Below are 21046 nucleotides of genomic sequence, written 5' to 3' on the forward strand. Positions count from 1 at the left end.
AAATGCATACTTTAAAAAACCTTGCCAATCCAAGTCTGCTTTACACTTTAAAGCCCTTCTGAACATTTCTGTATTGGAGAAAGTAAATGGAGTTTCTTGATTCTCAGTCTAGTATTCTTTTCTGTAGACAGTGTACTTTTCAAGAACTGATGGTTGCCATGGAAAAGGAAAAAAAGGAATGAATTAATCTTGTGATAGACAAAGGTGTATAATAATCCTTAAGCTAATGGGTTATATATATTTTTTCATATTGGTTTTATTTTTATTTCTGGTAGGGAAAGTTAACCTAGCCCGTTTCCATCATATTTTGGTCTAAATTATCATAACTTATCATTTAGAGGCATTTGCTTCTTTTTAAGCATAACATTTTTTAAAAGATCCTTGTCTTCATCGTGTGTATATCTATCATTCAGACTGACAAGAACTAAACTAGGGTGAACCTGTCCTGATTCTCTAGACTGGTAGAGGGGTGCATTGTTATTGTTCTCATGTTTAAAATAGATGAAGGTATTTGAGAGGAAGTATACTGTGAGAATTGGCAGTCTCCATATAAGCCCTTAAGATCCTATCCACATGGTACATTTTTTTTTTTTTTTTTTTAAATTTAGCTTTCTGGGCATCTGGGTGGCTTAACCCACTGAGCCTTCAGCTCAGTTCATGATCTCAGGGTCCTGGGATTGAGCCCCGCATCGGGCTCTCTGCTCAGCAGGGAGCCTGCTCCCACCCCACCCTATCCCACCCCCCGCCTGCTGCTCTGCCTATTTGCAATCTCTCTCTCTGTCAAATTAATAAATAAAATCTTCAAAAAAAAAAATTTAGCTTTCTGTCCGTCTCATATAGGATTTTTCTAGGCAGCCACAAAGCATTGTTTCCCCATCTGGGTTCTATTCTCTAATCTGGGTATGAAAATGACTTACTACTTATGTGAAAAACAGGAAGTACCTTTTTAGGTTCTTTCTTATGTATCTGATGAAATTGCTATGAAGGTATATTTTTTGTGCCACCCAAGTTATTTATATTCCAGGAGAAAGAGGTAATTATTGATACCTTTTACACAGTCTTCTAAGATAAAAGGCATTAAAATACAATCACGATATTCATGGCACTTTTAAATTTTTAAAACAAATGTATAGATACCCAGCATAATACATAAACTTTGGCAAAGTCCCCTTCCTTATAATGGCTGCTCTTTTTCTCTTCAGTATTTGGATCAGCATTCATGGGAAAAACAAGAACCTAGGGACGCCTGGGTGGCTCAGTGGTTAAAGCCTCTGCCTTCGGCTCAGGTCATGATCTCAGGGTCCTGGGATCGAGTCCCGCGTCGGGCTCTCTGCTCAGCAGGGAGCCTGCCTCCTTCTGTCTCTCTCTGCCTGCCTCTGCCTACTTGTGATCTGTCAAATTAAAAAAAAAAAAAAAATTCTTAAAAAAAAAAAAAACAAGAACCTACATCAGTGGTTCTCAGATTTTAGTATTCATTAGAATTACTTAGAGAGTTTATAAAAGAGATGGCTGGCCTTCCCCTCAAATTTTCAGATATAGTAGATCTGGGATGGTAGCTTGAGAATTTGCATTGCTAGCAAATTCTCGGGTGATGCTGAAGCTGCTAGTATAGGTACCCACTTTGAGAACCACCAACCTAGCCAGATAAAAAATTTCTTAGAAAGTTAAATAACCGTATTTTTTTTTTAGCATGGCAGAACTGGAAAAGTAGACTGTAGTTCCCAGAAATACACTTGCTAAATGTAGAATATATTACCTTGCCATGTTCTCTTTCTCAATTTTTTAAAAGGGAAGTGGGCACCACTTTCGAAAGACATTCTGTCATCTCTGTGAACACTTTCCCATGAGTTATTGGGAAAACAGCCATCAAGTTATTGAACAGAAGTGCTATTTTGGGTGCTCTGACAGACCTAAACAGTACATGCTTTGCAACATTTTTTTATTTTTATTTTTTATTTATTTATTTTTTTAAATTTTATTTATTTATTTGACAGACAGAGATCACAAGTAGGCAGAGGCAGGCAGAGAGAGAGAGGAGGAAGCAGGCTCCTGGCCAAGCAGAGAGCCCGATGCGGGGCTCGATCCCAGGACCCTGGGATCATGACCTGAGCCAAAGGCAGAGAGGCTTTAACCCACTGAGCCACCCAGGCGCCCCTGCAACCTTTTTTTTTTTAAAGATTTTATTTATTTATTTGAGACGGAGAGAGAGTGAGCATGAACAGGGGTGAGGGGGTGCAGAGGAAGAGGGAGAAGCAGACTCCCCACTGAGCAGGGATCCCAATGCAGGGCTCGATTCCAGGACTCTTGAGATCATGACTTGAACTGAAGCCAGATGCCTAACCGGCTGAGGCATCCAGGCGCCCTGCAATATTTTTATATTAGGTTAAAGAGTAGTAGTTTTGAAATTCCTAACCTGGAAATTGATACAGCTTTTTAAAAAAACTTATCAATTTGTTAGCCTTTCTGAATTAAATTTATCAATTTGTTAGCCCTTCTGAATTCTTACTGTTGTTTTCTAAAGCAGCATAGAGAGCTCAGAATTTACTGTTGAGTATTTTTCATTCATTTTATAGTTTATTAAACTAGCAAAAGATGCCTTATAATCAGTATTAATGAAGGTAAGTAGTTGCATAAACTAACACTTCTAAACACACAAAACCAATTGATACGCATTGTTATAGGCATGCCGTAAAATAGAATTTTTTATTGCAAACCCCATATTCCTATGAAAATTTTCCTTGTTAAATGGAATGTATATTAGTGACTACCAAGTTAGACATCATTAAGAGGAATAGTGATCCATATATTCAACAATATTGTTTGCCTACTGAGAAGCCTGTCCAAGAAGGTCCCTGCTCTCAAAGAGCTTATATTCTAGTAGGAAGGAAAGGCAATAACAGCAACAACAAATAAATGTCAGGTAGTGGGAAGTATAAGAAATTCACATACACTGATAGATGTTAGAGAGTTGGCTTCACTGTTGTAGTTGGGTGGTCAAGGGAGGTCTCACTAAGGTGGTGTTATTTAAGATTAGATAAGAATCAAGAAAAAACTAGCATATTCTAGTCACATGGAATGGTTTATGCAAAGACTCTAAAGATGGAAATGGCCTTGGCTCCTCCAAGGAACCAAAGAAAGGCTTGTTAGAGGCTAGTATGCAGGAAAAAAGCAATCTGAGGTCAGATGGATAGGTAGATGGGCTCTCTAATTCAATGTCAAGCATTTGAATTTTATTCTTAACTGAATTGATCATGTAGAAAAGTATGATTAGGTTTAATTTACTTCCAGACACTGAAGTCTCTCCTTTTGTCTTATGAAGAATTAGTAGTTCTATCACAGATATTAAGTACATGTATGTTAAGTGAAAGAAGCGTGACACAGGAGACCATATGTTGTAGGACTTTGTTTATATGAAATGTCCAGAGAAAGCAAATTTATGAGGACAGTGATTAGTTGTTGGCTGGGGCTGGAGGTGAGAACAGATATTACTTATTAATTGGAAATAAGGGATCTGATTGGAGTGATAAAAATTTTCTAAAACTATGTGTGGTAGTGGTCGCACAATTTGGTAAATATAATAAATATCATTGGATGTGCACTTAAAATGGGTGAATGTTGAGGTATGTAAATTATATCAATAAAGTGGTTTAAAAAATGAATTACAAGAGATTTGCTAGATGAACAATAAGGGAAATGCATTCCCAGCAGATAGAAATGTTCAGTTAAAGAAGAGAGTCATGGGATCACTTTGGGGAATCTGCAAAGTATTACAGAAACACACACACACACACTTTGGGGAATCTGCAAAGTATTACAGAAACACACACACACACACATACCAGGGAATACATACATATGTACCACAGACCCTTGGCTCCCTAGAGATTAGTTAACGCAAGATTGCAAATATATATGTTGGATAAAAACTGACTATATATAGGATAGAAATGGATAGAAAAGGAAAAGTAATAATGGGAAAGGTTTAGAGTTTAACTGCAAATTAAAAGGTCTTAGTTTTGCTCAGGCCAAAAAAAGAAGGGGGGTCTTGATTTTGCTCAAGCGGTAACTCAGGAGTCTTCTAACTTTTCTGGATCTGGATAGTCAGGTTTCCTAACTGTAAGATAGTGAGATGGGGATGGGGAGGAATGCCAGACAAGATCAGTGGTTTTTATAGTGTACCACTATCCATGAAGATGCTTCAGCAGTTCTGCAGAAAATGAAGTACTTGTGACCAAATAGCAAAAAATAAATCCCCAGGAGCCCAATCTTTATCTTTACCCCTATTGATGTTCTGTTTAAGAATTGATTTGGGGGCGCCTGGGTGGCTCAGTGGGTTAAGCCGCTGCCTTCGGCTCAGGTCATGATCTCAGGGTCCTGGGATCGAGTCCCGCATGGGGCTCTCTGCTCAGCAGGGAGCCTGCTTCCTCCTCTCTCTCTCTGCTTGCCTGTCTACTTGTGATCTCTCTCTGTCAAATAAATAAATAAAAAATCTTTAAGAATTGATTTGGAAGAAAGATTTGGCACTAAAAAGTATGAAGAATACTAAACTGCATAAACTTTAATGTCCTCTAGATTTAGAAACCAAAAGCTGGCCTGTTTTCTAACTTGAGGCAAAAGACCTTGACCAAGATACATTAGATACTCAAATTTTCATTAAGTATATCTTTGGATTTTTTACAATTTAAATATTAGTTTTAAACACGTGTAATTTAAAATCATGTTTTTTGAAATTCCTAAATAACAGATATTTCTAACACTTGTGTAATTTGTATTTTGAGGATTTCTCTAGTCAAAAAAAAATTCCATCTATTTGTGAAGAGCCAGGCAAGTTGGTTGTATTTAGGCATTCCCAATAATGAAAAATTGGGGGTTTTTGTCAGTATACAAAAGGCGAGAACAAAGTTCTTTTCTCAAATTCTTCAAATTAAGCATTTAGCACCCTAATCATGTAGAATCAGAATTGTTTTCTTTTACCATTATTTCCTCTTTAGAAGAATTGTTTCAAAAAGTAACTTTGTTTTCCTTGATAATGAGTGTCATATATACTCCTAGAAAATTGGGGAGTAAGTATAAAGACGAACATGCAAGCATCTGTAGTCCTACTACCTGGAAGTAACCAAAGTTAGTTCCTAGTTTGGTATGTTATTTTTTAGTCTTCAACTCTTACCGGTATACATTGGCCTAAAGGTGACAAGCCGAATAAAGCAGAAATGACAAATTCTAGCATATTTTCATTGTGCAGTATTTATCATTTCTTGTTATCATTTGTGTGATAGAACAGATTCTTTTTATACAATGTGGTGACTAAAAATGTGGAGACTAAAATGTGGTCACTAAAATTGTGTTTGAGACCTTTTAAAGAATAGATAAATGATACAGTTCAGTGAAACCAGGTAGCAATGATTTCTTCATAAAAACTGCATTATCAGGGCGCCTGGGTGGCTCAGTGGGTTAAGCCTCTGCCTTCAGCTCAGGTCATGATCCCGGGGTCCTGGGATCGAGCCCCGCATCGGGCTCTCTGCTCGGCAGGAAGCCTGCTTCCTCCTCTCTCTGCCTGCCTCTCTGCCTACTGTGATCACTCTCTGTCTGTCAAATAAATAAATAAAATCTTTAAAAAAAAAACAAAACTGCATTATCAGTTGCAGCTGACTTCAGGGAAAGGTTGTATAATTTTCTCATTATGAAATGCTTCCACTTTCTCTGTTGCGTGAGTGACCTTAATTATTGCCATATGTTCCTCTGTTTATATAATACATTTTTACTTTGGGAAAAATGTATATTACTTTTAAAAAGTAACAACTCATTTCCTTCCTTTTTTTCATAATACAACACTCACTGTGATAAACAGCATTGTTTTGGCCTTGTAGTAGTTCTTGCTGGTAGTTTTCAAAAGCATTGACTTGATTTCATTGTCCAGGAACTGATGTAGAAATGATAAAGTCTAACCTAGTCCAGAGAACATTAAACTAGGTAATGAGGAGATATATGCTCTACATTGCTAAATAACCTTAGAAGAACTCATCTCAGTAAGCTCCCTGTTCTTTTAGTCACCTCGGAAATATTTTGACCACCTGCTGAATCATGGGCATATTAAAAATGTTTTTTCTGGGGCGCCTGGGTGGCTCGGTGGGTTAAAAACCTCTGCCTTCGGCTCAGGTCATGATCCCAGGGTCCTGAGATCGAGCCCCGCATCAGGCTCTCTGCTCCTCAGGGAGCCTGCTTCCTCCTCTCTCTGCCTGCCTCTCTGCCTACTTGTGATCTTTGTCTGTCAAATAAATAAGTAAAATCTTAAAAAAAAAAAAATGTTTTTTCTTTCCATTTCCACTCTGTTTTGTTTTTTGTTTTTTAGATTTTATTCATTTGAGAGAGAATGTGTGTGCATGAGTTGGGGAGGGGCTTAGGGAATGGGGGAAGCTGACTGGCTGCTGAGCAGGGAGCATGCTCTGCTAAGCAGGGCCCGATCCCAGGACCCTGAGATCATGACCTGAGCCAAGGTCAGGTGCTTAACCAGTGGAGCCACCAGAAGCCCCTCAACTACCATTACCATCATTCTGTTCCACTTAATAGTTTTTTTTTTTTAAATCACAGGTGTGATTGTACCATTCTTCTACTCCCGCAATTCTTCTCCTGTGCACAGTATTCAGTTACTTTCTATGTTAATGTGCTGGGCATACTATACACTTCTTGGTTTACTCATCTTCCTATCTTCCATTGTACCCACCCCACCCCAAGTGGATTCATCTTTAGAATTACATGCTTTAAATGAAAATTCTTTTATTTAATTCATGTGTGAATTCTCTCATATGTGATAATATAAATTTTGTGGCTCTTTATCTTCAGCTTTATCTGTGTACATACTATGTGGCCATGTGCATAATCTTTCTTAGTGTCAGTAAAATCATTGTTACATCAGTGTTAAGAATTCTCTCATATGTGATAATATAAATTTTGTGGCTCTTTATCTTCAGCTTTATCTGTGTACATACTATGTGGCCATGAGCATAATCTTTCTAAGTGTCAGTAAAATCATTATTACATCAGTGTTAAGAAAAATGCATGTGCAAATTTAAAAAAAAAAAGCAACTCCAAGACCAATATTTTGTATAGGAAACCAGTAACTCTTGAACATGTGGTTTTGTGGCACATTTTTTGACAACTCTCTGGGTCAGCTTACCTTTACTTCACAGATTTAACTGATCTGATTTAGGATTTATGTTTATATGTAAAAGGTAACATGTAAGGCTTCACAGAGTTCTTATTAGCAAGTTAAATTTTCTGACTTTCCTGTACATAAAGATTTTTTTTTTTAAAGATTTTATTTATTTATTTGACAGAGAGAGATCACAAGCAGGCAGAGAGGCAGGCAGAGAGAGAGGAGGAAGCAGGCTCCCCGCTGAGCAGAGAGCCCGACGCGGGGCTCGATCCCAGGACCCTGAGATTATGACCTGAGCCGAAGGCAGCGGCTTAACCCACTGAGCCACCCAGGCGCCCCTAAAGATTTTTTTTTTAAAGATTTTATTTATTTGACAGAGATCACAAGTTGGCAGAGAGGCAGGCAGAGAGAGAGGGGGAAGCAGAGAGCCCGATGCGGGGCTCGATCCCAGGACCCTGAGATCATGACCTGAGCTGAAGGCAGAGGCTTAACCCACTGAGCCATCCAGGTGCCCCAGAAGATTTTTTTTTTTTTTTTAAGATTTATTTTATATTAGAGAATGCACAAGTGGTGGGGAGGAGCAGAGGAACAGGGAGAGAATCCTCAAGCAGACTTCCTACTGAGCACAGAGTCTGAAGCAAGGCTCAATCCCAGGACCCTGAGATCATGACCTAAACCAAAATCAAGAGTTGGATGCTTAACCAACTGAGCCACCCAGGTGCCCCAAGATGTTTTTTAACTTAAAAATTGTAAATTATTTTTATTTGAATATAAATGACGAAAGCATTAAAATCTAATTACAAAATGAATTTTACAAAGCTTCTGTGCTTTTGAAAGGAAGAATTGGTGGCAGTGAGATAAATTAGAAGATTATTAAGGTTTAGGCAAGTGGCAATGAGGACTCAAGCTATAAAGTAGAGGTAAAAGAAATGAAGTCAGTTCTAGGTAAGTTATAAAGCTGGAATTGACAGGAATTGTCACATGGTAAACTGTCAGGAATTAGATACTTGCTAAAAGCAAGTCAGGCAATGGCTATTTCTAGATAATTGCTCAATGCCATGCTAAATATTGCCTAAGGGTTCCCACCTCTGGTAGGTTGTTCATACCATCTTGCTCTTTCCCCATGATTAACTTCCCCCATCTTATTCACCCTTAAGTTCGAGCTTATATCCAGTCTTTAGAAGTCATCTTCAGGTGCTTTCCAAGTGGGAGTAATGCTCAACTCTTTCAATACAGTCTACATCTCATTTTTTATAATTATTATTTACTACCTAATATTTGTCTTCTTGTGCATCTTCTCACTTTAGCGATTGCCTTATCTGTAATTAAATGGGTCATTTTGAGTTTTTAGCTTCAATAGATGAAAACATAATCCAATATCAAGTTAGATAAACTACTTTCTTTATAACTTCAGATTAAAACCAAAAAGACCCCGTGTTTATCTACTGTTCTTAAAAAACAGCTCTTTTTGTGGTCTCTAAATTTAGATTTGCATCAGTAATGTTTTGGGGGAAAACGATCACAGCACAAAGGCTGATACTTATGAGACAGTGCCAAGACTTCTGCAGCCTAATTCTCATCACTGTATGATTTTACTTCAGTTTCTTTTATGGTTTACTGGTAAGTCCTTGGATTGTGAAACACAAAGGACTGATCTTTCTGTTCTTTGAGGGACTGACATCTTAAATTGTGAAACCGTTTGCATAATGTTTCAGAATTCACTGAAGAAGTTTGCAGCCCAGCTATGAGAATGGTTACAGTCTATAAATCAGGGTCCTAGAAAGCAGTGCTTATGTGAGGCTTCTTTAATCCCCAAATTAGTCAATTCCAAGCAGCTTTTCCACTGCATCTGCAGCTACTGTTTATATGTGACTAGCATCCCAATTCTCTCTTAAATCATCTATCCCTTTCTCTCTGAATGAAGAATTTGCCTTCATGAGTATATTTCTATGGCATTTAAAATATTGGAGATCATTTAAAGGGTTTATATATGGTTGCATATAATATTTTCTTTAACCTCAGTAGTTTTCTTTTTTCCAGAGTAATAATAATATTTCAAAATCTAATCAGAGATGCCAAAAGTCCTTTTTAGAATGCAAACAGTTGAACTTGTCAGAATCAAATCATACAACAACAATAAACATCAGCAACAACTATGTCATTTCAAATATTTGGTAATATTTTTGAGCTCACTCCAGTAAGGAAAGCAGTTGGATTATGGCAAGACACAACATTTTAGAAAATTTTCATATCATCATTATGAACATCATGGTTATTATATCATCAAATCCCTAACGTTTATTGTTTTTACTGTGTGCAATGTATTAGGTACTCTACACACTTTATGTCATTTAATCCTTTTTTAAAAAGCACATTATTAGGTTTGTAGTTACACACATTTCACAGGGGAGTGTCTCTTGGAAGTCAGTAAGGTTCCTTGTCAATGATCACCTGGCTGATAAGAACCAGAGCCATGACTCCAGGTTTTTGCTTGCTCTGTGAGGAATAAGCAAGACTACATTCTCCACGAAGGCCAGAGCTTTGATTTGCTTCTCACTTTTATACCTATGCATAGCATAATGCCTGGCACATAGTGGATGATCTGTAATAAATATTTTTAGATAAATTTGCCTCTCGTAGAACAGTAATAATAGCGGAACCCTCCAGTAAGACTAGGTCTAGTCCTTGTAGCTTGGGTGAATGTATTCCAGGAATCCCACATTGGAACACGTTGGAACTCATCAGTTGGATGCATTTTTCACAGAGAAACATTATATGTGGCAAGAAGATTCAAGACTTGACATTCTTGCAGTTACATGGGTCTTTCCACACTGTTCTGAGAATTCAACTGCCACTGGATGGCATGGATTCCATAGACTTTTTAGACAGTTTTCAAGTGGACTTTGGGAATAAAGCTCATTGGTAGGTAAGTTGGAAGTTGTGGCTATGTAAGGGACATGATGAGCTTTCCCTTGGGAACTCAAAGTCACCATTAAGAGTATTGATTATAGGGGCGCCTGGGTGGCTCAGTGGGTTGAGCCTCTGCCTTCGGCTCAGGTCATGATCTCGGGGTCCTGGGATCGAGCCCCACATTGGGCTCTCTGCTCAGCAGGGAGCCTGCTTCTCCCCCTCTCTCTGCCTGCCTCTCTGCCTACTTGTGATCTCTGTCAAATAAATAAATAAAATCTTTAAAAAAAAAAAAGTATTGATTATAGTTTGTAGGACCTCAGTGTACAAAAAATGAGAAAAGTTGAGCTTTTCTAGGGATGGAAAATGGAGGACCCTGAATGCCCCAGCTTTTCTGTTTCCTTTCTTTCTGCCTTCCCCTTACCTCTTACAACAGCTTCTTAAAATTATTTGAGAAGCCTTAGGATGATAATCCCTTCTTCAGGCTTAGAAAAGTTCAGTGACGTCCTGCAGTCACACAGCTATTCCAATCACAGTTTGTGGCAGAGGACTAGATTTGATTTCCCATGTCTAGTGCTTTCCAGCTCAGTTATAAATTCTTTCAAGCACTGTTTAAATTGGATAATTAAATCTTTATGTAACAGCTTCAGTGGCATATTACTTCTGAATAACTTTTTACATGTTCACAACCTCAGGCATAGGAAAGACAGTGTGTTTTTACTATTCCTGTTTTGTAGATCAAGACTTAGAGCCATGTCACACACCTAACAAGTTGCAGAACCAGAATGCAAGACTGAATTTTCTTAGCATAAGATTTAGAGTTGCAATCACTTAAGTGAATTGTGCAGCCAGACTGGAAGCCAGCTGGAACCAAGCAAACCTCTTGGTTGTGGGATGGTCAAGTGGGATGGGTGGGCCACTTGGGAAAGGGGCAAAGGCCCCTTTCATTGAGCTTTCTATGGAGGAAACAAATAGTGGGTAAAGTAAGGGGGTAGATTTTGAGAACTAGCTGCAATGAGTATCCAGTGTGTGAATTTAACTGAGCTGGCAAGGTAGAAAGGAGAACTTCTCAGTCCTGGGTTTGAGTCTTTTCCATTATTCACTAGCTGTGCGACCCTAGACAAATCAGCTTGATCTTTCTGAGCCTTGGTGATCTCATCTGTAAAGTGAGCATAATAATCAATAGTAATAATCACCTCACTAGTGAACCCAGCTCTGGCTGCTCAGAAGACTTTGTTTATTTCCTTCTGTGTTCCTTCTATGTCAATATTTTTAGCAGCTACATAGTTGAATCATAAACTGGTTACAAACGTTGCTATACTGAATGGAGAAACACTGGAAGCACTACTGGAAGGGCACCAAAGAGACAGATACCACCTGCCAGAGACAGAAGAGAACATTTATTACCTTTGTGACAGATTTGATCCCCAGCCCATCTCAAGTCTGGTTCTCAATTTTTGTTTTGGTGGTTATCTTTGAAATAGTAAGTAGTGAATTGTTCCATCATTAATTCATGTTTTTATCTTTTCTAGTTGTATAAGTTTGGAGAGACGGTTTCTATTGTTTTTTGGACCGATACTTGGAGACCAGAAAGCTTCTTTGACAAAGTAAAGAAGAACAGACAAAACGGCATGCACACATTATGCTTACTAGGTAAGGGTTCGGGAGTTCCCTTAAAGTCACAATATGGAGTTGTCATTTTCTCATTTTGTTCTGCTGTTGACTCTGGAGCTAAGAAAGGACCCAGCCTAGCCACTCTGCACACTATACACTTTCCCATACTCTCTGGGAGATAATGCATTTTCTGCTCCAGACACCACATGGCTATATCTGCATGCATGTGTACCATACCGTAATTCATGCTTCTCTCCTCTAATGTCCTAATGGACCCTCTCTAGCATTCTATATCTCCCCCATTTATCCATCAGGACCCTGTTGTCAGTTTACTGCAGTTCGACAGACCTATAGTAAGCATTTATTCTTACCAAGTGCCATCCTGTATCTTCCTAGACATGTTCTTTGAATACTCTAGTATTGATGCTATCAGAATTACAGACGTAAAAGAGACGCTGGAGATCATCTTACTGAAGCCCATTTTATAGATGCAGTTGAGGCCCAGAGATATTAAATTGTTTTCCCACTGTGTTACCCTGTTTTATTGGTGGCAGAATTGGTAGAATCAAGATAGCCTATCATTCATAGTTGTTTACTGTATCTTGCTGTACTTTATGTCCTTTGGAGAGTTAGGTTTTTTTTGGAATACTAAGGAAGTATTAGACATGGGTCCTGCCCTTAGGGTTGTGAAATCTTGTTGCTAAGTCCATGAAAGTTTAAAGAACAATTAAGTTCTGTTATATGGACAGGCAGGAAGGACAAACCAGAACTTTGGCTCTTGAATTCTCTTTCTAAGAGCTGCCCCTTTTCTCAGCTTTCCTGGGAAAAGGCAAACAAGGTTAAACAATATATCTTCCTTGCTCCATGAACAAAAGCAGGAACAAGGTGTGAAGTATAAGATACCATGATTCCAGATCCTCAAACCATAGATCTCATCATTTAATCATCTGGAATTCTCATCATTTAAATTAGTATATATTATTGGATGCCTATATGGTCCAGAACCTGTAGAGTTTAGTGAGAATATACCATGTTAGGAAACTACAGGGAATTTAAATGTACTTGGAAAGACAAGATATATATGATATAGTTAGAGATTAACAAAATATAGTAATAACTATGTAGGTATTTCAGAGAACAAAGAGCTTTTGAGGGGAAGTTAACATAGGTTTTATGAAGGAGTTAGGATGTATGCTACTTAAGGGGTAGCTTAAGATGGGCTTGTGGGTGGGTTGTAGTAGAGCCACATGAATAAATTTATTTAGTAGACCTTTATAGAGTGTCTGCTGGGTATTTTGCATTATTCTGGGTGCTCCTAAGATGAATAGGAGATGCTTACCTTCCAGCAAGTAGAAGTAGAAAGGAATAATTGTGACCTGTGTGAAGACAAGGGAAAAATATTAAGACTGGTCTGGCTTAAGATTAAATATTCAATAATGCAGTCTTTAAATGCAGTTCAATCAAAAAGCCATTTGCCTATAAAAATTGTCTCCAACACTCTTCGTTTTTAAAACCAGGTTCCATAGATCATGTTACTTAAAAAGTTAAAATATTAAACTAAAAACTTTACTATCACAACATTTCAGAACCTCAAGATGAATAAACTAATAAATGTATTAAATTTTAAAAAATCAAAACAGATACCATGTAAAGGAAGTCTAAGGTTGACATGCACTGTTAATTGTACTGTAGGCCATTTTCAGTAACCAATATGCATTTTTTTCTTCTATGTGCTAGACAAGTGGAAGTATTAAATAATTAATGACATTTTGAACCTGAAAAGTACATTGACTGCTGGTTCCAAGAACATTTACGGATACTTCTAAGGGATTAACCTCTGCTGTATTTTCCTAGGAAGCTCTTTTAGTCTCCTTTATAAGAACAACTTTGATAGTTACTTAGGAAAGCTATAGACGTCTATCAAAGAGACCCTTCAGTTGCACCGTATTTATTTTTGCAAAAGCAAACTTTGGCTGAACCGTTTGTTTTTAGCATGTAGAACAGGAAGCAGCTGTTGCTCTTGCTGTTGTATACTGAGTTCCTGTGAGGATGTAGAGTGCTTGTGCTTTTTTACCTTCTACCAGATTGTTAGGCTGAGCATCAATGATTAACAAGTGTAAAGAATCAAATATTTGTGATACTTGCATTTCAAGCTTTAGGGGAGCAGAGATTATGTGTGTTCTGGCCCCTGTGGTGGCCCTGTCCCTGACAGTCAGTGCTTAGGAAAGCCCTGCTGAAAGTATGAATGATATTAAAGTGCTTATTTATAAGTTATTAGTCCTGTCTTACCTGTTCACAGGAAAGCAAAGGTTTCTTTTCAAAATGTGGTGAGAATTTTCTTCTATTATGTTACATATATTAAAGCTTACATCCTATGCCTGAAAAATAGGTAAAGAATAGGAATATAACAAGACTTCTCAGTTGAGTCTCTGTAGTTACCAGCTAGTAGAAATGAACACAGTGATTTTGATTAGCTGTTAGGTAGTGCATATGCCAATATTTATCTAACTCTTTCCTGTGTCTTCTTTTCCAACAGGAAATTGGGTCCTTTCAGGATGGTCTGAGGGCCAACCTCATGTTTGTTTTCTAACTAATGATCTTTACACACCACAAGCTTCCATTCTTCTCTTCACTTTTTCCATAAAAAAGTGGCTAGATACAAGTGGGAGGGATGATTGTCATAGGCTCTCGAATGAGCATTTGGGAGACTTGAGAGGAATGTTTCCCAAAAATTTAGGTGACGCAACTGAAGTTTACATATAGGGTTTTGATAGTTAATTAAAAGAGAACTGTTTTTCACTTCCTACAGACATCAAAGTAAAGGAGCAATCTTTGGAAAATCTAATCAAGTAAGTTCTTATTCTGAGAATGTTTACATCTATATTTAATTCCTTGGACTATAAATTCTACTTCAACAACAGGAGTTCTAAAGATTGTTGAAAATCAGCTTTCAGGGATACCTGGATGGCTTAGTCAGTTAAGTGTTTGCCTTTGGCTCAGTCAGTTAAAGCGTCTGCCTTCAGCTCAGCTCAAATAAATAAATAAAATCTTAAAAAAAAAAACAAAAACAACTTTCATTAACAGTTAAAAATTAAATACTTAATCTTATGAAATGAGACAGCAGTGGGATAGGGTAGAAACAGCAGTAGACCTCACAGATTCAGTACTGAGAATGGTGGTTGGCACCTAATAGGCACTCGTATTTATGGAATGAATTAATGAGTTGGAAGTCAGAGACATGGATTTGAGTTCTGAGTCTCTCTGGTTATGTGCCCTTAGGCAAGTTACTTTGGTTTCCGAGCATATTTTTCTCATATGTATATAATGAGAATTATAATCCTTTTTTTTTGGCTTTAGGGGCAATGTGCAATAATACAGTAGCTACCACCCACATTTGACTGATTAGCACTTGAAATATGGCTAATGTAACTGAGGAACTGAATTTATAATTTAACTTATTTTTTTTTAAAGATTTTATTTATTTGTCAGAAAGAGAGAGCACAAGCAGGGGGAGTAGCAGGCAGTGGGAGAAGCAAGCTCCCCACTGAGCAGGGAGCCCGATGCAGGACTCCATTCCAGGACCCTGGGATCATGACCTGAGCTGAAGGCAGATGTTTTAACTGACTAGGTCACCCAGGTGTCCCTATAATTTAATTTTAATTAATAAAAATAATATTCAACAGAGTTACTGGAAAAGTGTATTTAGAATAACTTCAATATGTAAATCTACTTTTATAACCATGAATTTTGTGAAATTTATATGCAGATTAGGTATTTCTTTCTTTCTTTTTTTTTTAAAGATTTTATTTATTTATTTGACAGAGCGAGATCACAAGTAGGCAGAGAGGCAGGCAGAGAGAGAGAGAGGAGGAAGCAGGCTTCCTGCCAAGCAGAGATCCTGATGCGGGACTCTATCCCAGGACCCTGAGATCATGACCTGAGCCAAAGGCAGAGGCTTAACCCACTGAGCCACCCAGGCGCCCAGATTAGGTATTTCTTTCTTTTTTTTTTTTTTTTTTTTTAAAGATTTTATTTATTTTATTTGACAGACAGAGACCACAAGTAGGCAGAGAGGCAGGCAGAGAGAGAGAGAAGAGGAAGCAGGCTCCATGCCAAGCAGAGAGCCCGATGCGGGGCTCGATCCCAGGACCCTGGGATCATGACCCGAGCCGAAGGCAGAGGCCTTAACCCACTGAGCCACCCAGGCGCCCCAGATTAGGTATTTCTTTTTTTTTTTTTTTTTTTAAAGATTTTATTTATTTATTTGACAGAGATCACAAGTAGGCAGAGAGGCAGGCAGAGAGAGAGAGAGAGAGAAAGCAGGCTCCCTGCCAAGCAGAGAGCCCGATGTGGGGCCCAATCCCAGGACCCCGGGATCATGATCCGAGCCGAAGGCAGAGGCTTTAACCCTCTGAGCCACCCAGGCGCCCCAGATTAGGTATTTCTAATGAAAATTTAATACTTGAATTATGTGCTATCAGTATGAAATAGCAGATGTCAAAAACTTAGTACAGAAACAATCTCTTTAATAATTCTTATAGGAAAAAAAATTTTATAGGAGTAAATGTTGAAATAAATAATATTTTGGATATATTGGGTAAATAATATTAAAGTTAATTTTGCCTTTTTTCACTTTTTAAAATATGGCTACTAGAAAATTTAAAATTATGTTTGTGGTCTGCATTATATTTCTCATCAATAATGCTGACTTAGAGAACTGTTTTGAGAGTCAGTAAAATATATGAACTGTTTTGTAAGTTTACAAAAGCAGTATTTTTATTATGCTTATTGGACAGTCATGGTAGGCTTCAAGCCATCAGAAATAAACACATCCAACCCCTCAAGATTTTCAGATATTTATCACTTTAGTTTACTTTTCTTAGAGGAAGAAGTGAAAAGAGGAATATGTGGTTTAAACATGGTAATAAAAGTGAACACCATAGAACCTGATTAAGCAAGGATCTAGAACAAAATGCCACTTAAACTATCTTTGCCTAGGGTTTCACTTTAAATAAAAGTAACTTTGATTTGAACATTTGTCATTAAGTTGTTGGACTTTTACTTATGCCAACATTTCAGTGAGATCAGAGGACAGTAGAAGTAGAACAATGAAAAAAGCTTAAACTTAAAAAATTATGGTATTCATGCTTTAGTATGCTTAAAGTGAGTAATGTGCGAATGCTTTAAACAGAATATGGACTGTGGTACTTGACTCTACCTGGGGGGATAATTGCATTAAAAATGTATTATGTGATTTCATGGCTAAGAACAGTGGCATCTAGTTTTATACTTACAGAGGAAGGAAGATCTATGAACCTCCTCGGTATATGAGCGTAAACCAAGCAGCCCAGCAACTCTTGGAGATTGTTCAGAATCAGCAAATACGAGGAGAAGAACCAGGTACTCAAGGCCCTAAAAGGGTTCTTTTATTCCTCTACTGCTGCACTGAGATATGTACATGATAGAACTTCACATACACACTCACCCCCCACCACCTCTGCTACCATCACTGAAGCAAGGGTCAGTGTGTTTGCACTGTACTTTTTCTTGTCTTTTTTTTTTTTAAGATTTATTTATTTATTTATTTATTTATTTGATGGAGAGAGAGAGAGATCACAAGTAGGCAGGGGGGTGCGGGGTGGGAAGCAGGCTCCCTGCCAAGCAGAGAGCCTGATGAGGGACTTGATCCCAGGACCCTGAGATCATGACCTGAGCCTAAGGCAGAGGCTTAACCCACTGAGCCACCCAGGTGCTCCTTTCTTGTCATTTTTTTTTTTAAGATTTTCTTTATTTATTTGACAGACAGAGATCACAAGTAGGCGGAGAGGCAGGCAGAGAGAGAGAAAGGAGGAAGCAGGCTCCCTGCTGAGCAGAGAGCCCGACGTGGGGCTCGATCCCAGGACCCTGGGATCATGACCTGAGCCGAAGGCAGAGGCTTAACCCACTGAGCCACCCAGGTGCTCCTTTCTTGTCATTTTTAAAATCAATTCTAACTTGTATTTCATAGGCTGAAAGGTGTACTGAAGGAAAAATAATGGAGTTCATCCTAGGAAAATTACTACCATTCCAGAAAGTGAGGATTTTTCACAAATTAAATCAGATTTTATGTGAATATGTTAATATATAAATATTTAGGTAAAATGCAGAACTCCCTTTTTAGCTTAAATCTATGTATGGTGAGATCTTTCCTGCAAAAAATACACTTATTCTGCTTTTTCTCTTTAACAACACTGAGCCCAGGGATAGTTTTCTTCAGGATAAAAAGAAGAGAATTTATCCTTACATTCTTAAACACTTTGTCGCACATGTATACTGTGGACTTGGGAGAACCATTGCACTCCTTAATTATCACAGGAGACTGCATGCATGCATGCACTGGAGATGGAGATGCTACGTCTGTTTCCCATACTGGACTGTGTGTGGTGTATAATGAAGTGGTGGTTATCAGTACATCTTCATTGAGAGGCTCTTTAATGAGACCGTCATTATATGCTGGTTTTTTTTTTTTTTTTTTAAGATTTTATTTATTTGACAGAGATCACAAGTGGGCAGAGAGGCAAGCAGAGACAGAGAGAGAGGAGGAAGCAGGCTCCCTGCAGAGCAGAGAGCCTGATGTGGAACTCGATCCCAGGACCCTGAGATCATGACCTGAGCTGAAGGCAGAGGCTTAACCACTGAGCCACCCAGGTGCCCCAGTATATGCTGTTTTAAGGTGCTGACTGCCTTTGAGTACCTGTCTCTTGATGGCATGAGATACGTGAAGAGATTCTTGAATGACTGTTGCTTACTTTTTTTTCATTAATAGGCCTTGTTAAAGTCATAAAACAAATAATTTGCAAGGGTTTTCCATATCCATAATTTTGTACACCTAAGCCTAAATGTGCATGCCTGCTTGCCCTTGTAGATATCATTTGCCCCATTTTGATCATATTCAACTGGGACAGCTTTCCCAAGTAAAGAAAAGGTCAGCACTTAAAAGTGAAGGTCAGGGGGGCCTGGGTGGCTCAGTGGATTAAGCCTCTGCCTTTGGCTCAGGTCATGATCTCAGGGTCCTGGGATCAAGCCCCACATTGGGCTCTTTTCTCAGCAGGGAGCCTGCTTCCCCTCTCTCTCTCTGCCTGCCTCTCTGCCTACTTGTGATCTCTCTCTCTCTCTCTCTGTGTCAAATGAATAAAGTCTTTAAAAAAAAAAGAAGTGGGAGCGCCTGGGCGGCTCAGTGGGTTAAGCCACTGCCTTCGGCTCAGGTCATGATCTCAGGGTCCTGGGATCGAGTGCCGCATCGGGCTCTCTGCTCAGTGGGGAGCCTGCTTCCCTCTCTCTCTCTGCCTGCCTCTCCGTCTACTTGTGATCTCTCTCTCTGTCAAATAAATAAATTTTAAAAAACTTAAAAAAAAAGAAGTGAAGGTCAGCACTTAAAAGCCTAAGTAATGTCATAATGCTTGTTACTTGTTCAGGGCTCCGTAGTTTACTAAATACTTAATGTCTGTTATCTTATCCCTTAAAACCACTATTTAAGAAAAGTAGTATTTTGCTTTTTAAAAATGAAAAAACTGAAGTTTGACATAGCTGATTAGGTGGCCAAGCAAAAAATCAAATCTGTGGATTTATCTCATAATCCCCTTGTTTTTCTTGTAATCCCCTTGTATATCTTGGTCAGTGTGAACATATCTCAAGCAACTTACTAAAAATATAGGCAAGTAGTAAACATTGTTCACTCGGAAACTATTGGAAGACAAATGCTATGCAATTGTAAAAAATATGGATATACATAATTGTTTATTGAGTCCTAAAAACTTAAACTAGGGCAAGCCTTTGGAATTCTGAAAGAGTAGAGTTAGGAAATATCACTTTATATGTCAGGTAGTTCATATATTTTGGAAAAGCATTAGATAAATCAGTAGATAATTGATCTGTAATGAGTGAGGAGATTTAGGCTATTTAGGGCTTCTTTAAGAAATGTACTTTTGGGGGCGCTTGGGTGGCTCAGCGAGTTAAAGCCTCTGCCTTCGCCTCAGGTCATGATCCCAGGGTCCTGGGATTGAGCCCCACATCAGGCTCTCTGCTCAGCAGGGAGCCTGCTTCCCTTCCTCTCTCTGCCTGCCTCTCTGCCTGCCTGTGATCTCTGTCTGTCAAATAAATAAATAAAATCTTAAAAAAAAAAAAAAAGAAATGTACTTTTGGTACTAATGTTAGTTTAAGTGTTGGACAGGATAATGCATTTATTGAATTGAATGGCAATATTTTTTTCTTCTCTTAATAGCAATCACCGAGAAGACACTCTGTGTTGGCTTAGCCAGGGTTGGAGCTGAAGACCAGAAAGTTGCAGCAGGCACTTTGCAGCAAATGTGTACTGTGGACTTGGGAGGACCATTACACTCCTTAATTATCACAGGAGACAACATGCATCCACTGGAGATGGAGATGCTCAGTCTGTTTTCCATACCAGAAAATAGCTCAGAATCCTGTTGATGAACTTCATGAACATTTTCTATTGTTAGATACTAATTTCATTCATATATGCATATACACATATTTGTATAATGAACAGTTCTTTTGGATTACCTAATAATTGTAAAGCAAATGACCAAGAAAAAAAGATACTGATTCAACAATACTTGGTTTCCTGTGGCAATGAGTTTTTTTTTCCCTATGACATCATCAGTTGTTGCTATTTTGGCAATTTTTCAGTATGTACACACCTGGAGCAGACCAAGCCTGAAAACCTGCAGAGACATTCATAAACAGAGTTGTTTAAAAGCCGTTTTGGGGCGCCTGGGTGGCTCAGTGGATTAAAGCCTCTACCTTCGCCTCAGGTCATGATCCCAGAGTCCTGGGATTGAACCCTGCATCGGGCTCTCTGCTCAGCAGGGAGCCTGCTTCCTCCCCTCTCTCTCTGCCTGCCTCTCTGCCTACTTGTGATCTCTGTCTGTCAAATAAATAAAATCTTTAAAAAAATAAAAATAAAATAAAAAAGCAGTTTTTACTTATGAAATGAGTTTATACAACATGGAACTTTCTTGTTTCTTAAAAAGTCAGCTGTTAAGACCATAAGATGAGTTGTTCTGATAACAGGTGGTATTAGAGCATATAAGCAGAGGTGGGAAAAATAAGTCCCACCCAATAGTCCTACTTACTTAAAGCTCAGCAGAGCACATGCCACAAAATGACATCCTTCTGAATTGCCTTGTCTTGTTTAGCTGACATCCTAATTATGTGGTTCATATTCTGCAGTATTTTGGAGGTTTTGTAATTGCTGAATTATAAATGTTCAGCCAGCCATGTACAGATGCTGTTTGGTTTTAAATAGCATCTTTCACATTCAAGTTGACAAATGGAAAACTTACCGACTACAAAATACAGTTTTAAAAAATT

General features: G+C 38.4%; 1 protein-coding gene across 1 annotated transcript in view; it reads left to right on the forward strand.

The window, feature by feature from the left end:
• Positions 1 to 20288, forward strand: part of DPH5 (diphthamide biosynthesis 5) — a 37860-nt gene extending 17572 nt beyond the window's left edge. Inside the window, exons 5-8 of the mRNA XM_047727253.1 lie at positions 11593 to 11713; positions 14484 to 14523; positions 16971 to 17074; positions 19935 to 20288. Of these exons, the coding sequence (XP_047583209.1) occupies positions 11593 to 11713; positions 14484 to 14523; positions 16971 to 17074; positions 19935 to 20143 (474 nt within the window). The 3' untranslated portion in view covers positions 20144 to 20288. The remainder of the gene's footprint in view (positions 1 to 11592; positions 11714 to 14483; positions 14524 to 16970; positions 17075 to 19934) is intronic.
• Positions 20289 to 21046: the final 758 nt, after the last annotated feature.

Source organism: Lutra lutra, chromosome 4 (genome assembly GCF_902655055.1).
Source record: "Lutra lutra chromosome 4, mLutLut1.2, whole genome shotgun sequence".
Taxonomy (NCBI): domain Eukaryota; kingdom Metazoa; phylum Chordata; class Mammalia; order Carnivora; family Mustelidae; genus Lutra; species Lutra lutra.